This window comes from Dendronephthya gigantea, unplaced genomic scaffold, assembly GCF_004324835.1.
Source record: "Dendronephthya gigantea isolate DGI-Jeju-01 unplaced genomic scaffold, DenGig_1.0 000013F, whole genome shotgun sequence".
NCBI classification, from domain to species: domain Eukaryota; kingdom Metazoa; phylum Cnidaria; class Anthozoa; order Malacalcyonacea; family Nephtheidae; genus Dendronephthya; species Dendronephthya gigantea.
Window position 1 is genome coordinate 1951509 of NW_021163023.1, and position 10823 is coordinate 1962331.

General features: G+C 41.9%; 1 protein-coding gene across 1 annotated transcript in view; it reads right to left on the reverse strand.

The window, feature by feature from the left end:
• LOC114519345 (fibrocystin-L-like) overlaps positions 1-10823 on the reverse strand; it is a 13939-nt gene continuing 3116 nt past the window's right edge. Inside the window, exons 2-19 of the mRNA XM_028539466.1 lie at positions 10132-10703; positions 9537-9847; positions 8610-9224; positions 8040-8362; positions 7315-7746; positions 6823-7102; positions 6383-6537; positions 6069-6293; positions 5736-5975; positions 5456-5661; positions 4870-5149; positions 4564-4740; positions 3031-4332; positions 2388-2893; positions 1877-2140; positions 1455-1782; positions 824-1099; positions 1-619 (exon numbers count right to left, since the gene is read on the reverse strand). Coding sequence (XP_028395267.1) covers positions 429-619; positions 824-1099; positions 1455-1782; positions 1877-2140; positions 2388-2893; positions 3031-4332; positions 4564-4740; positions 4870-5149; positions 5456-5661; positions 5736-5975; positions 6069-6293; positions 6383-6537; positions 6823-7102; positions 7315-7746; positions 8040-8362; positions 8610-9224; positions 9537-9847; positions 10132-10703 — 6683 coding nt within the window. The 3' untranslated portion in view covers positions 1-428. The remainder of the gene's footprint in view (positions 620-823; positions 1100-1454; positions 1783-1876; positions 2141-2387; positions 2894-3030; positions 4333-4563; positions 4741-4869; positions 5150-5455; positions 5662-5735; positions 5976-6068; positions 6294-6382; positions 6538-6822; positions 7103-7314; positions 7747-8039; positions 8363-8609; positions 9225-9536; positions 9848-10131; positions 10704-10823) is intronic.

Here is a 10823-nt window from a genome sequence, read left to right on the forward strand (position 1 = left end):
AATGATTTATTAAACTAATTTTACATTTCTATTTACTACATATATCATGTTTGTTAACATATTATGTACAGTGCTCTCAATGCAAGAGATAATATATATAATGCAATAATTATAGTGTATTTACATCGGCACCGGTATACCCAACCGATGAAATTGGTACAGATACCAAATTTTTTGGCTGTTTCGTGCCCAATAAATTGAGTGTAGTATATAAATGTGGTTTATATGCAATTTTTAAAACAATATTGCCGTATATTAAATGCTAGATATATGTATTAAAGCATTAGCAATCCTGCTGTTAAACTCATTCTTTTGCATGAACTTAAAGCTTTCCTCTCATTCTTGTGATGTTGAGTTTTGTATCTCCACTAAAACATTAGCAGTCCTGCTGTTAAATCATGCCTTAAGATGAACCTAATGCTTTCCTCTCATTCCTGTGAAGTTGAGTTTTTTATCTCGACTAAAGATTTTCGGAGTAAGTCCAAATTTGGTTGGCACATTGCGTCGTGTGATTTCTCATCTCTCTCACGACATGACACTGAACAGTAACCACGCAACGCACATTTCTTGCACCAGATTGTCGCGATTTTCCCGCACGGACAGAAATGAATCCAAGCGTCTAAGAGAATAGATAAACGAGAGCATTATTAGTAGCTACGATTATATACGTAACTATTAAATATTCAGCTATGGTTTCTATGAATCCTTGATGTTGTGCAAATTAAGATGTAGTGCTGTTCTGATTTTTTCTTAAGATAAACCCTGAACTTTTAAAGGAAGTTATATCACGCTTATCTCATAAAAGGTCTTAATCTCTTCTTACCTGTTCCACGAACTATCTTTACTCTGACATAGGCCTTAAAGATCCTTGCCACGCTGAACTTCTCTTCCTTGTACGGTACCACGTCGTTGAAATCATTGTCAACAAATACAAATTGATTCCCTTTCACCTCCGGTAATGCCCTAAACTGCCTGTTTAACTTTTCTCTCAATTCCTTCAACGTCCATTGCATGTTGATATTCATGTCGCAGATTTTGTGAAACAAACGACCTTTTTCAGGACGAACCAAGTTCACTTGCATTTTACGATAACCTCCACCTGTTAGTTGGAAAACCTTTTGTCAAGTTTGTTGGCAGTTGTCCAGTATAAATAAAATTAGTTTAGTTTAGGTTTCCTCCTGTAGTAAAACTGGATCAATAAGAGGTAATCCTTACTGGACCTCTAGGAAGATCAGTTTAGAACTGATAGAGATATCCAGTATAAATAAAGTTAGTTTAGTTTAGGTTTCCTCCTGTAATAACACTGGATCAATAACAGATGATCCTTACTGGATCTCTAGGAAGATCAGTTTAGGTTTAGGTTTCCTCCTGTGGTAACACTGGACTTACGTGAAACTAACTTAAAGAAAAGTTTAGAAGTGACAGGTTTGAGAGAGAAACTCGTGATACATCACCTCTATATTCATTAATGAAACCGGCGGGCGCCACTTCATTTACGACGTCGTACATCGTATTCAATTTTGTATTCGAATCAGGTTTCTTCTCAGCAACCACTGGCTCTCTCATTGGGATTGGAGTCACTGGCATTTCCACGAGAATTTCCGAAGGTGTATTCGACGGCTGCCGTTGCAGGCCGGACGTAGGTCGGAGCTCAAACTGAGTCCAGTTCATTTGTGGGTTGCTGTGACTGCTGCGATGGGATATGGCAGTGGATGGCCTTGACTCGTGATGCGAACTCGTTCGTGTTGAAGGTCGCCAATGTTCAGGAGTTTCAACCCTTTGCTGAAGAATGAATTAAAGATACGATGGAGGAATGAATTGGGTCCGACTAAATTGGATCGTGTCAACAGACATACTTTATAATATGCATACATACCTCTGGATGGACACTGCGATTAGCGATGCCGATGCTTGATCCAAGTCGTGTCGCCTGTTTATGCGGTTCAACGATGATGGCTGTTCCTGGTCGAGTCTCATAATAATTTGTCATCTCGAATTCCGGTTGGTAGCCTTTGTTGATGGACGGACGCCTCATCTTGTCTCTTGCTTTGCGTTTTTTTGAAGTGCATGCCAAAATGATCAAGGCAATGATGGCGACTATGAAGAGAGCCCCTAAGACAGAACCAACTGCCACTGGTACCTTAGGATGGAAAAAACGGTGATTAAGAAAAATTGTTCATCACTATTAGTCTTGCAAGGAAATTTTATGACCCGGAGCAAAAAACAGGTGTGAGGGTTCCACCCCATTGAGCATTGTTATTTCACTTCATTTTTTAGGACGTACCTTTTTATAGACCTTGGTAAGCTAGGGCAAACTCCCGCTTTATCCCCCTCTTAGAGGCTCTGTCTATTAGAATACGTCGAAATTAGAATTTTGCTTTACTCACCACAATCGAATCATCGTCGTCCTCCGGGCTTGCTTCGTAGACCTTGCCATCTGTTTTCATCTTATCTGTGGTGTAAACATTACCGTTGAAGCTCACTGATAATCCGCCGTCAGATGTGACCTGATTGGCCAGTTCGTTGACCACGCCTGTGACATTCGATGATGACGTGATCATATCAAATGTCGCAATAACGCTTCCTTTGCGCAACTCGAAGTGCACGAAAATCACACCAGGATGCTTTGCGACCAGAGTGCCTTTCAACGCTGCGATGAATTCAGCCTCGTTTCCCAGTATAACCGCATCGTAATCCACATCTGGAAACGTCAGTTCGATGACTTTCTTCACTTCCGGGTCTTGGCTGTCACGTGGATGGAACGTGACGTCAACGTGGAAGGTCACGGTCAAAGAACGTCGCTGACCCAATGAAGCATTGTCCTCGATTTTGACACCAAGATCATAATCCCTGGTGGTGATGTAGTCCAGCTTTTTAACGAGGATCAGTACACCTGGAAATTGAGAGGAGTCATATCAGCCTCTATATCAACTCAGATATGCACACTCAATTCTAACCAAGCTAATTGAAGTTATACTGATTTATATTTCAAATGATTCATGCAGTATATTAAGAGCTTGGATACCTTACCTGTGGTTTTGTTGATACTAAAACGTCCTTCATCGTTTCCACTGACTAAAGAGTATGTTAACATTCCATCTTCCCCAAAATCACCATCACTAGCTTGCACTTTTCCTACGGCAGTTGAAACGTTTGCATCTTCTCTGACAGTTTGACTTTGGTTTCCATTAAGCGTTGGCGTAAACTCATTAACGCTGCTTATCTGAATATTCAACACCTGTGAAGCGTTCTTTGATGGATTGCCTTTATCAGCGACTGTTATAGTCAGGGTATAAATGGTTTGTCGCGTTGTCTCCAGATCAGGCGTTTTTGCCGTTCTAATGTCACCTGTTGTTGGGTCGATCGTAAACACTCCATGGGAATCCCCAGAGCTTATACTGAACGCGAGGACCCCGTTTAGACCTGGGTCAGAATCGCTAGCGTTTGCTTTCGCCACCCAAGTATTAACTGAGATATCCTCTCGCAAAGTGATGCCCGCGAGGGCTTCGGAGAACACAGGATTTGTGTTTGCATTTCCAGAATTGTATGCGATGTCAAACTTTCCCGTGGTAAGCTTGTCTTTGTAACTCGAGTCAGGCTCAGTGCTAGTATCGATTGTAAGTTGATAGTTATCCCCGGAGATATCGATGCTTAGATTCGTGAAGGTGGCCACTCCTTCGAAAAATTCGACGGTCGTGGCACCTCCCAAAACAGCTCCGTTGTTGTTGGGGTCTACGAGGGTGGCTTTGGCGTACCATCTTCTTCCTTTCCATCCGGTGTTAACGATTTGATTGCTCGATGAATCGCGAACTTCCACTTGCGGTTGCTGGCTCAAAGCTATTCCTTCGTCCCCGTTACCTGGCTGTTGACTTATGGCGAAGCGTACCAGCGTTTCCGCCACGTCAAAAGATTGGGACGCCGCTTTGAAATCGGCGGATTCTGGTTTTGAAACGTGGAAATCAATGATGTACCCGGAGCCACTGTGTGAGATACTCAGCTCCGTGAAATTAGCCCAACCTTTGATGAACTTCACTGTGTTGTTCCCAGTGAAGTTCGCCCCAGGGTGACCTGTGCCTTGTCGTATCGTTGCCATGACAACCCATGCTCCGACCTCGCCGTAGCCAACATTCTCGACAATCTCGTTGTTTGCATCACGCATGCGTAGCTTGGGTTGCGTGGCCATTATCGCTCCCTCGTTTCCTCCAGAAGGTTGCTCGACGATGATAAGTTCGTTGGGAATTTGGTAAACCGTTTCTTGTCCGTTGTTTTCTTCGATGTCGTTGACTTGATCGTAACGTAAGGTGCTGTTACCTGTGCTGTTTGTGACTTGAGCTATATGACAGAATGATTTAAACGCCGGTTTAAACATGGCTGCCTGTGAACGGTATTATGGAGTTTACTTTCATGCTGCGGCCTATTACAGAATAACACGCCTCGTAAGACTCTCAGCTGTTTTAGTTTTCAACTGTGTTGGCTATTGTATGGATTTTCTTGGGTATTTTTGAAATGTAACTTATTTTAGATGGTTGAATTTAGTGAGGGAAAGACAGGAATTTCACAAACCTGTTTCATTGGTCGCCCTAACTCCGTCGGTCGGGTCAACTGGCTCCGGAATTGGTTCTTTCATTGCAAATGATTGTAATGAGATATTGTGCTTCTCAAAACCTCCGGTTTGAAATTGATCCACCAGCTCCGTAGCAAGACTCTCCAGTTCTTTAAATGAGGTCGCGTTTGAAACACCTGTGAAAATAATCATTTAGTAGACCCAAGGGAGAATACTCTGTGTTGAAAATATTGTAAACAAAATACCAAAACCTTAACCTTGTGTTTATCTGCGATACTTCATAGTTCAATATTATGGAAACCAACCTGTATAATTGGTGGCAATTCCTTCAGTGGTGTTTGTGAGTGTACTGTTATCATAAACATCACCCTCGTCATATTCAATGCTCGTCTCTGGTGGATCACCAATCTCAACTTCGACAAACGTTGTTTCAGGCACGGCGCGTCTTCGCCTCGCTCCACCTGCGCTGACAACATTCATCACTCGTATCTTTGATTTGTCGATTCCCAATAAAGCCGCGAGATTTTCCACCAGGTTCTTCTCGAAGAACTCGTCCACACTGATGGGTTTCACTCCAAGCTTAACCTACAGTGATAAGCCGTATTAGTGTACCAAATCACAGATCGTTCAAGCTGGAATCCATCATTAGATTAAAGCTGGTTTGGTTAGATTCACAGCCACCCTTAACTAACATTAAAAATGGATAGCTAGACGATTTCTTCTCTCTCTCTCGTGGTCTTGCAAGACTATCTTTGTCGATTTACTATGGATTCAAGAGGAACTTAAACAAGCTGTATTAATGCTAGTTAGTTCTGGCGGTTCTAAACCTTTCCACCGAACACAGAAAGAGGGCTTTAGAGATTTTGGTTACAACAGGAAACATTATTTTACCTGAATAACTGGAGATGTTCGTATGTCGATGGGTTCAGAGCCCCGCACGATAACATACAACAAGTTTGTATCGCGGTCCCAGTAATTTGCTCCGCTAAAGCTGGTCAACTGTGGTTCAAACTGATCGTTTGGTAATCTTGGATTCTTTCGCTTTAGTGTGAAGTCTTCTCCGGATAGTTTCGCATTCGTAGGATTGATGTAAAGCCCTTGAAACGATTGAAAATTCGTTGCAAATTTCCAAAAGTGGTTGTCATGGACGTGACGAAGACTGTTCACATACCTTTTCGATAGATGTCCAATCTTTGCGTGGTCTTGTAGAAGATTGCATATCGTATCACCTTGTTTCTTTTTCCCAAGAGATGGAGGCGCAATTTTTGTGGGTTGGTGTTTGTAAAGTACAGGGAATAATTTCTGTGCGAAGCGACAATGGCGTAGAATGTTGAAATCCTTTCTTGACAAGTGTAGCCAAGACACCATCCGTGATCCATGGGGCCGTTCAACAAGTTCACGTAACTGTCACCTGAAAATGAACGTAGGGATATTAATTTCAGACTGTGGGTGAACAAATAAACGCAAGCGTGTCTCTACAGAACAGAAAGATTCGTTTACTCACCAAAGATAGCAACTGGAGATAACCTTCTTGTTTCCGTATCCTTATCCAAGCTTTCAACAATAGTCATGAGGTGATCAATATCGGAACATTTGTAAGCATTCCAGTTGTTCATCCAAGTGCAATGATTATCGCCTCGAATTATTCCTTTGTTAGGAAGATAGCTGTTGATGTCGATACGAGATCCATCCGGGTTGGTTTGCGCTGTCTTTGGAATTCGGTAATCACCTTGAATCATAGAAATGAACGATAAGATTGTGTAACTCTTTATTCCTCAGTTTGAAACTCGATTCTGTGAATGCAAATCCTCGACATACCTAATCCAAAGCTTGGATTTTCTCCCCACTCGTATTCTGCCTTGGAGATGATTGTATTGCCTGCCTTTCCAGATAAACTTCCATCAAGATCAGTTATAAGAAGCTGTCGCCTTCCATCGCAGTCCATATCAACACAGTCCGAGGGATTCACCCATCTATGAACACAGAGTTAGTTCAGGGGCGGGCTGTATAAAACTCTTTAACTACATTTTGCAAAGTTAAATCTTAGTTAACTCAGAAATGCACAACTCTGATTAGCCAATTCTGTCCTCAACTACAGTAAAAGTTTACTAGTCTTTTATTCAACTGGCTCCTGATCTTCACTGGACCTTCAGCAAGAGAAATTCAGGATTTCTGGCGCTATACAGTATAAGAACAGTTTACTTCTCACAGGAAAAGTCTTAGGGACAGATATTACAATATTTGTGAATCTAACTCACCCTAAGGTCGGTCGAGTGTAGAAAAGCAATGATTCATGATCCACATTAAATTTCTTAAGTTTCTCCACAGTAAAAGGATGCATAATATCGCCAATTATGGGGTTTGGCATGATCGCTATGTCCCGAGCTCCACAAGCCTCGCCAAATGATGCAAAAGTTACATCGATCAACTTCGTGATGCCATAAATTGCAGGATAGCTGGTTGGCGAATCCCATCTCATCTTTGGACCGCCAGCTTTTCTCGACATAAACCCGGTCATCATCAAGCCAACTAAACCACCTGAAGAAAAGGTATTTTTGCTTGTATTAAGTGTTACCTGTTAAACCCGTTAAGTTACGGGCCTCCAGAAAAATTGGGATTTGGGTAGGCATTATTTTTGCTTCCTTGAGATGAAATTTTAGAGTGCTTCGCTAAAAAAAGTCCCATTAGAAGATATTCAAAAGTTATCTTTTCTAAACATAGTCTGATTCATGATTTTGTTAGACTCGAACCTGAGGGGGTCTTCTTAGCTCTCTGTTTGGAATTCACTACACTTGTTTTCGGAGCCACCTTATCTATGGCACAATCCCAGCTTGCAGTTCGACCAATGAACGTCGTATTGAGCACGCGGACAAACTTGTCAGCGGTGACATGACTAAGCGCCGCGGGCGCAAAGACATGAGGGTTGATGGAATTTGTGTTTTCTGCAAACACGGAGTCTGTGACGATGATGCGAGATTTGGTGTAGAAGAAGAGACCCCAGTCGTAGTTCTTCCATACCAGGAAACCAGAGATCCGGGCACACCGTGGATAGCCTTGACTGTACATGATCGTTATGCCTTGCAAAGCACCGTGGACTGTGTTTCCACGCCATCTGTCAGGCGAGTTTGCTGGTGTATTGCATGACTCACCGTCTGTTAGGTATCCAACCCGTTCACTGCCACCTTTGAGGAAAGAGAACGTTGTTTATAGGGAAGAAGCGATAAAATAACTTTTACGAGGATTTGGATGAAATATGAACAGTTTCTGGGAGGAGTTTTGTACAATTGAAACAGCTAGTCTGTTTAAATGGGATCCCAAAGTCAAGTGCATATAAAAAGAGGACTTTCATTCATTTAAAACTTTAAACGTAAGAACTTTTTTTTCTGTAAGCTAATTCATTATTTTCTGATGCACGTTTGAACTAATCTGTCGTCAAGCATTGCATTTCTAAAGATTAAAAAAGATAAATTTTTACCAATAGCATTATTAATGAGTACGACACTTTGGGCTTCTTCCGTGTCGATGGCTCCAGGCCAGTGTGGATCCAAGGCGTCCATTCGATCTTTGTATGTTGCTAACGAAGCTGAATAGATCACCAAATTATGGATCAATCTGTTCATTTCTCCTTCGACTCTCATCGACGCTCCGAGCGTGAAATAAATCACGTTGTTCTCAACCAACAGGTTGTTGGTAGCGAATACTCCTAAAGCCGTGTTGAAGTTGTAGTTGAACGAGTTTCCTTTGACGTACGAGTCGTTTGTTGATGTGGTCTTGATGTCCAGAAAGGCCAGAGAATACCTGTTTTCAAAGAGAATTATTACAGTGTTTGGCTTGTGTTTGGAACCTGTTTAAGTTTGAAGTTCAAATGAAATGGATGTGAAAGTTTGAGGAGTTTAAGACTCCTTTTGAGGTGCTCAAAATTAGAATCTAAAATGTTTATTAGATTTTGGCTTGAAATCTTTTCAAGTAAACACACACATGTGAAAATGAACCACCAATAACCTATTCTTGTTCTTGATCTTGTTCCATTCCATGTCAGCCTTACCTTGGATCGTAGCTATCAGTCCAACCATTCTGCCCACAATTTTTAAACTCAACATTCTGAATCTTTGCCTTGCCGACGTACTCAATTCCATTTGCCATCGTTTTACTAACAATCACCCTGCATCCGAAATCTTGCTTAGGGATAGACCCCACGGGAATGTTCGCTCCCTCAATCTTTACATTCCTCGTGAGAAGACCAACTTCAGCAGCCAGCTTGTATTTTCGTCCATCAGGTAGGATTTCCAAATGACTGACGTGTTTGTGCTTCAGGGCTTCTTTTAAAGTCACTTTGTTTCCACTTACAGAATCAATGGTCACCCTTTCTGCTTGTCTAGCCTCGAATGTTGTAGAAGCAATCACGATCTCCTCTCCTTGTTTCCAGTCTACTTTCTCCTCCAGTTCAAGAACGTTCTCCCCTGCTTCGACGGTTTTGTTGAGTCGGGTCCAGTACACATCGCGCGGCATACCATGCATTTCAAGGGATCCGAATACGCCGATTGCTTTTGAGCCTACATTAGGCCCGTTATTTAGCGGCATGTCACGAGAATCCCAGTTTCCTTGTAAAGAAATGAGTACATTGCCAGGATGGGGGTTGTCTCTCCAGCCGATAATCAACCTAGACAAAACATCCGCGTAATTTTGAGCTCTTCCACGTGAAGTGAATTGTCACAGCCTCTTAACCAGATTCACTTTTCTTCATACCGTTAGATGTATCCTAATATCCTATTATACTACCGTGTATCCCATCATATCACCATGTATTCCATTATACTACCATGTATTCTATTATACTACCATGTATCCTATCATACTATCATGTATCCTATTATACTACCATATATCCTATTATACTACCGTGTATCCCATCATACCACCATGTATCCTATTATACTACCATGTATCCTATCGTATTCCTTTAAATCATTACCTTGCTCTTTCTCCCATGATGAATATAATAGACGCATTCAGCACATAATCTTTGTCATTCTCAAACTCCAGCACACCGTGGATTATGAGCCGGTTTAGCGTGGGGAACTGGGTATCAGCGACCATCCACCAATCAGAACGGATCAACACGTTTTCGTTATCTTTCGGCAACACTCCGTTATAACCGCCGTAACCTGGCTCTTGCGTGATCCAGTCCTCGGCTCGCGACCACCGCAGGAAAGTTTCCGGACGGCCTTCTGTTGGCGGGGGTGGAGTGGGAACGATACAATTTTGATAAAAACAGCGATAGATCTAAATATAAAGAGGAACATTAGTAAGAGTAAAAAGCGGCTATCCTTTTTCTCTAAGAAAGAATCCTTCCGCCTCAGCTAAGAAACAATTGGCAAGGTGGTGGTAATACGTTCCTTTTAGCGCTAACCTCCAATATTGTAAATATTTCACTCCAAGAAAAGATCTACAATTGCTTCGTTCAGTAATATCATACTCTCCCTTTAGATCTTTAATCCCACAGAATGCAAGTAATGACTAATTTACATTCCCTTTCCTTACATTTCCTTACATTTTCTTTTACTTACTCGAAGTGCGACGCTCTTTTCGTTTAAATTATTATTCTGATCTCTTGTGTTGTCTTTTCCTGTTACCAGATAAGTAAACTCTTTTGTTTTGTTAACAAATCCCCATTCACCATGAAAGCCATTGGTTGGAGGAACGCTTTCCGAGAAATTTTGAAGATGACCAGTTGTTACAAAATAGTCTGGCTCTTGCCTCAAGACGTGTGTGATGCGGACATGATCGTACCTATCGAATTCATAGAAATCTCCAGAGTAGGTGATGTTTGTAACTTGAGTTAGATTCTTGAAACTGAATTTGTAGTCGCTGCCGTTTATGAGGGTGATTGTCCAGCTCTTTGAGTGAGTGATTCCTTTGAACTTCCACGGAACCGAGTCGATGCCATGGTCGTTTTCAAACAAGGCGTCCAGTGGTACAAGGGATTGAGGTGCTGCATTGTTGAACGAGAATCTTTTGAAATTTACTGTGTTATCGCAGATGCTTCCTGGAACCCCACCCAAGCTGTCTTCTGCGGAGGAGGTGCAGGCGCTTGGTGGAAGATTTCGATTTGTTGGTGTGATACTGCCTCCAGGAGTTCCTGTTGATGAAAAAGATAACTCGATAGCTCTATCAGTTCTCAACTGTTCTTCCTAGAGGTCCAATAAGGATCATCTCTTATTGATCTAGTGTTACTACAGGAGGAAACCTAAACTATACT